Genomic DNA, 6909 nt, shown 5'->3' with positions numbered 1-6909 from the left:
AAATGTCATATATTTTTATATCAAATAACGTTCACAAAAATATGTTCAAATCATCAAATATAATATTGAATCTAGGGCATATCTACTATATCCCTAACAGTAATCACTAGTTAGAAACAAACAGAAGTAAATAACAAAGTAATCCACAAGAAGAAAAAAAGGGGACAATATAAATAAATACATTATTACTAGTAATTATTAATATGTTTTGTGGTGTATAAAAGAAAAAGGAAAATGAATGGAGCAAGAAAAAGCAATTAGTTGAAAAACTGAACATAAGAATTTCACTCATAAATCAATGGTAAACCTGAATTGTATCACAACCAAATAAACTAACAAAATATTCTCCACAAATTTCTTAACAGAACCAACTAATAATTCCCTTATTTCTTCCATCTCCACATGCATAAATACTTACTCCATTTTTTCAAACGAGTTTAATTTCTGTATACTGGCAGAGCCCAGGGGAAGCAAAAAAAATTGTCAAAAATCCCCAAATGCTCTGCAATAAAAATAACCAAAATTATAATTGAAGAAACAATTATCCATTCGTCAAGAAAATCCCCCCAAAAAATAAATAAATATGGCGGATGCTGGAAAAAAGAAAATAGCAATTGCTGGAATTTCTTCAATTCTTTTAGTAGCATGTATTGTTGGTGCTGCTGTTACACTTACCAAAAAAGGAAATGATGATTCATCAAATTCTCAAGTTTCAACCTCTACCAAAAATGTACAAGCCATGTGTCAACCAACACAATATAAAGAAACTTGTGAAAAAAGTCTTTCTTCAGCCAAAAATACAAGTGATCCAAAAGAATTAATTAAAACAGCATTTGATAGTACTATTAATGAAATTGCTAGTTCAATCAAGAATTCTGCTCCATTTAAAGAAGCTGCAAATGATCCAAGGACTAAAGATGCATTAAAAGTTTGTGATGAGGTACTTGATCGTTCAATCGAAGAAATCAAGAGGTCTTTTAATAAATTTGATAGTTCCGACGTTAAAAGCTTGGTCAAGGATTATATTTATGATCTTAGGTCATGGCTTAGCTCTGCTGTTACTTTTGAGACAACTTGTATTGACGCGTTCGCGAATACGACCGGTGATACCGGTGAAAAAATGAAGAACCTCTTGAAAAATGCTCATGAACTTTCCACTAATGCCCTTGATATTGTTAGTAGCTTCGAGAAACAGGTGGAAGATTTGCAAATCTTAGGCATTAACAACCGGCGATTGTTAACCGTTGAAGCAGGTAACTCATACGTTCCTTTAAAAGTTGAACTCGTCAAGTTTATGTAGGCGTTAGGACATAAGAATTGTAAAATTCGAAAAAATGATTAAAAAAAATTTCAAGTAAAAATAGTATTTGAAATTTAGTGTTGTGTTTGGACATGAATTTCAATTTGGGTTGTTTTTGAAGTTTTGTGAGTGATTTGAGTGAAAATTTTGAAAAACAGTTTTTTGCGGTTTCTCAAATTTTCGAAAATTTCCAAAATGTATCTTCAAGTGAAAATTGGAAATTTTATGAACAAACGTTGATTTCGATTTTTTTTTTTTTGGAAAAATCTTCCATCAAATTTTATGTCCAAACGGGCACTAAGAATGGGAGCCTTAAAGCAATGCTTAGGTTGTCTCTGTATGACCTATAAGTCACGAGTTCGAACCATGGAATCAACCACTAATGTTTGCGTCGGGATAGGCTGCCTACATCACAACCCCTTGGGGTGCGGCCCTTCCCTAAATCCTGCCTGAACACGGAATATTTTATACACTAAGCTATCTTTTTTTAACCTGTTATATTTAAATTCTGGATCTACATCTACAGGTAACCGTAGGCTTCTTCAAGTGGCACCCCTCAAGCCAAACGTCGTCGTTGCACAAGATGGAAGTGGACAACACAAATCAATCAATGAGGCTCTTAAAACTGTGCCCCCAAATAATGCACAACCCTATGTCATTTTTATTAAGGCTGGTATTTACAATGAGTATGTTCAAGTTGCAAATACAATGACCAATGTTGTATTTATTGGTGAAGGCCCAAACAAGACTAAGATAACTGGCAACAAAAATTACCTTGATGGTCTCCCAGTTTTTAGTACTGCCACTGTTGGTAAGTACAGATTTCTGTCATTACATACCACATTGCAAATACTACCAACCTCTTATTCTAAGTTATTAAGTCCCGTCTGACCATAGATTTTGCCAAATTTTTTTCTAAATTTCTTTTGGCAAATATATGTTTGTATATAGATTTTAATCATTTTTTGGTAAATTTTCGAATCCTAAAATCAGCTCAAGAGGTGTTTTTGGCCCAAAATATTATCGTTTGGTTTTTTAAAAAATTTCAAAAATTGTCCAAAACTTTTGTATTTTATAAAAAAACCACCTTTTGTTATTAAGACCCAATTAATCCATATCTACCTACTTTTTCCTCATTCACGCGGTTTTGCTCTTCTCTATAGATTTGTTTCGCTTGTTTTGTATGAATTTTCTTGAGATTTGTTTCTCTTGTTTTGTATGAATTTTTTCTTCTTTGATAGTTTTTAAAACTTATGTGTATAAGTCACATTTCATATTTTTTCAAAAAAAAAAAAAGTGAAATATGTTGAAAAATTATGTCCAAACAGATTTTCATCTTCAAACCAAACTTAATCCAAAGCAAATTTTTTAAAACAAATTTGGTAATCTATTTTTGCAAACGCTAGCTAAGGAAATGATTATCGATCGGAATTAATTAAACCCCAAAATTTAGCTCATGATCAGGTTAAAACTGCAAAAGAATAATATTTTATTATGAATTTTGTTCATCTGTTCACTTCTTTAAATATCGATATTATGTAGCCATCTCGGGACAAGGATTCGTGGCGAAGGATATCGGATTCGAGAACTCAGCAGGACCATTAAAACATCAAGCTGTTGCACTCCGTGTTTCAGCTGAAATGGCAGTGTTTCAAAACTGTCAAATTGATGGCTACCAATACACTCTTATGACTCATGTTGGTAGGCAATTCTACCGCGACTGCACCATCACCGGAACCATCGATTTCATCTTCGGAGACGCGGTAGCTGTGTTCCAGAACTGCAAATTGATTGCGAGAAAACCCGAGGAGATGCAGACGCAGGCTATCACTATCGCGGCTCAGGGAAGGAACCAGCAATTTGGAACAGGTCAGTGGTTCAGTTGAATACTCTTCGTTGATCATGCAAGAAAAATAATAGTAACAAATTTTCTTATATATATATGCTCCTTTAGTTTAAAAAGAAATGATGCATTTCTAAATTTTGAACCAATTCAACTTGAACATCCCAAATGTGCCTCTAAAGACAAGTTTTTGCAGGTACACAAATGTTTATATACGTATAAACTCATAAATTTTAAAAGTCTTATAGACACAGAAATATTACTCACATTGGACACTAAAGTTTCAATTGACATTCTTTATTTCGTGCCTAATCAAATTCTGCTATATAAGCTGAAACGACAAGAATATAAATTTTTAAGACAATGGTAAATATGTCACGAGTTTGAATCTTAGATATAGCATTCTTGCATTCAGAGACAGACCTATTCTATATTGAAAGGGGTCACCGGCATCTGTAAAGTTTAGCAAAAACTCCATCTATACATGTATAAGTCTTTAGAAAATAGTGATATATCAGTAATGCACACCTTATATACAAAACAGATTTTGGTTGAATATAAAAGTGCACCCCCGACCTTCAAACATGTAAAAGTGCACCCTTATGTTTAAATTTTCTTGTTAGAATTTCTGACTTCGCCACTGGAACAGGTGCGATCATTATACAGAACTGCACGATCACTGCTGAGCCAGCTCTGCTCGCTATCAACCCGCCACGTAACAAGGCATACCTCGGACGTCCATGGAAGTTGTACTCAAGGACAATAATCATGCAATCTCAGATTGATGGATTCATTGATCCTGAAGGATGGACACCATGGGCTGGTACTTTTGCCCTTGACACTCTATATTTTGTTGAATATCAAAATAGAGGTCCAGGTGCAAATACAGATAAGAGAGTGAATTGGAAGAATTATATCAAGAATCCAACACCAGATGTTATTGCTAAATTTACTCCTGGAGTTGTGCTTAAAGGTGGTGATAATACTGATACTTGGGTTACTAAAACTGGTGTCCCATATGAACCAGGGATGATGAAGGTGTAAATTTTTTGATGATAACTTTGTAATAAGTTGTTATCTTCAATAAATTTTAAAAAAATATTTTTTTTTTCTATTTTATTTTATGTCTCTCGCGATTACCTTTCGAGCATGTAAAATTAAAAAAAAAGGTATTTGGTTGAATCGATACTTCTTTAAAGTAGCTTTTTGAAGAAAAACGTAAAATACAGAATCAAAAGTGATCATAATTTTTGGTGAGATGAATGAATAAATACACGGAATTCGTAGGACGAGTTGGATTGGCTATCCTAACTATGGCAAAAAAATAAAAAATATCGAGATGTTAATGAACGAGACATACTTCTATTAATTGACAATATATTTTTAGATCGTTATGAACAATTTAAAACTTTCTTCAATTTGAAATTTTAGTGAATTACTAAAATAATGTTCTATGAAAATCATCATCTTTCTACTTAAAATAGTACCTCTAACTGAGAGCAAAATTATCCAAAACAACAAATCAATGGTAAAACTTGTAATGTAGCACAACCACGTAGGCTTATTGATTGAGCAGAAAAAGCCTAAAAATGCCACTCAACTTTTAGAAATGGTTAAAAAATTGTTATTTCCATGCCACTATCGTTAAAGAAATGACTCATCCATGCCATCCGTTAAAAAATTGTTATTTCCATGCCACTATCGTTAAAGAAATGACTCATCCATGCCATTATTGACTAACAACTCAATTTTTATTTGGCCTATCCATGCCACTATCGTTAGTCAATAATGGAATGGATGGGGCATTTCTTTAATGGCAGTGGCATGAAATGAGCATTTTTTTAACGGACGGCATGGATAGACCATTTCTGAAGTTGAGTGGCATTTTTAGGCCTTTTCCGTTGATTGAGGGTAAGACTGTATTGTGGTCCGGGCCCGGGATTAAACGGATCGGGCCAAACGGGCCCGTGCTTTGGCGGTCCCGGGCCTAACGGTCCAAATGGATGGGACCGGCCACTGTGGTCCTAAGCCCACATGGTCTCGGGCTAAATGGGCGGACCCACGGGCCTAAACGGGCTTTTTCGTTCCGGGCTATTTTTTTTTTGAATTTTTTTTATCTAAGACAATTTCTTGTAAACTATATATGTATATACTAATATAAATTGCTTATATGTAGCTATATATTTATATATAGTATATATAGCATGTATATATAATTATATATTGCCTTATATATATATATAGTTTATATATATATATTTATAGTTTATATGTATTAGATATATAATATATATACTATATAAAATTTAAACACAAAATAAATTGCAAAGAAATATTCAAGAGAATGTCTTATAATTTTTATTATTACGACATTAACAAAAAATGGCAATATCTTTCTTAGTCTTCCTCCCCACAATGGAATGAGCACAACAAGGTACTAATACCACCATTAAAAGGAAAAAAAAAAACTAAGGAAGATATGCCAAAATACAAGATATTAGTCTATGTATTATCTCTAACAAATCTCATAAATCCTTCAAGGTCCGGAGGAATTTCCGTTGGTGGTGGTGGAAAAGAAGCTTGTTCATCACCGCTTCCGGGCGAAGCAGCATCCTGCGCAAGTTCCGCTAGCATTTCTTCATAAGCTTCGTCTATCTCCGGTTGTGAATCTGCAAGTCCAAAATTTCTTCTTTCCGAACGGATCCAATCTCTAAAGAATACTGATTTTTCCAAGCTCTACCTCATAGACGCTCTATGATCACCGATTTGAAGTCTCGCTTGACTGAAAGCGCTCTCCGATGTCACTATTGAAGCTTGAATACTTAAAATATCTCAAGCCATCCTTGAAAGAACCGGATAGTGTTTTTGTTTGTCCTTCTACCATTCCAAAACATCGAAGGAGTCGTGGGGATTCTCTGATTCAAGTCCATGTGACAAATAAACTTGAAGCTCATTTAATTGTGAACTATCAATATTATCACCTTGAGAACCACTGAACTCCGTCCAAGAACTAAGGGCTTTTAGGCACGCAGTTCTTTTAGATGATTGCGAACTAGACGAAGTAGGAGTTGGAACATTTGGTCTAGCATGATCTAAGGCAAGTTGATAACCATTATAAATTGTTTGAGCATTTATTTTAATTGAGGCTTTTGCATCTCAAAGTGTAGCAAATTCCTCAACTGAAAGTGATAACGCGTTATAAATTTTTGAATACCAAAAGTGAGGACCTCCTAATTTCATTGTAGGATTTAACACTGCAGCAACGCCAAAAATAGGGGGATAGGGAAAAAATATTTTATAAAATTAGCTTTCACAGAATCAATAGCAAGTTGATAAATTACCCCACCCTCTGAAAATTGAGTAAACAAATCTGCAAGTGCTGCAATATAAACTAAACTGTTAGAAATAGTAGGATAATATTGCCCAGATAATTCATTTGTAGCAACATGAAATTGTTCTAAAAAGTCTACAAGCATTTTAACATTAGTCCAATCTTGATTTGTAAGGTGCTCATCATCATCATCATCACCTACACGAGCATTATGTGTTGCGCTTATTTGGTTCCTATATTCATATGCAACAACTAAACTTTCATACATGTAATTCCATCTAGTCGGACAAGGTTTAGGAACCTTTCTTTCTCTAAGGCCAAATTCATCACATTTTTTAAAATAGTCTCTAAGTCTACTTCTACGGTTTGAATAAAAAAGCCAATTAAGAGCCATTTTAACCTTTTCAATTTCTACATTTAAAACTTTCATACCAG

The 6909-nt window shown here is 33.9% G+C and overlaps 1 protein-coding gene across 1 annotated transcript; it reads left to right on the top strand.

The window, feature by feature from the left end:
• The first annotated feature begins 434 nt into the window (after window positions 1-434).
• Window positions 435-4257, top strand: LOC104224537 (pectinesterase-like). Its single transcript, XM_009776221.2, has 4 exons — window positions 435-1253; window positions 1827-2111; window positions 2843-3169; window positions 3793-4257. Exons 1-4 carry the CDS (start codon window positions 584-586, stop codon window positions 4185-4187), a joined length of 1677 nt encoding a protein of 558 aa, XP_009774523.1. The 5' UTR covers window positions 435-583; the 3' UTR covers window positions 4188-4257.
• Window positions 4258-6909: the final 2652 nt, after the last annotated feature.

Source organism: Nicotiana sylvestris, chromosome 10 (assembly GCF_000393655.2).
Source record: "Nicotiana sylvestris chromosome 10, ASM39365v2, whole genome shotgun sequence".
In the NCBI taxonomy this organism is placed as follows: Eukaryota; Viridiplantae; Streptophyta; class Magnoliopsida; order Solanales; family Solanaceae; genus Nicotiana; species Nicotiana sylvestris.
This window is presented reverse-complemented; position numbering and strand designations above follow the sequence as displayed.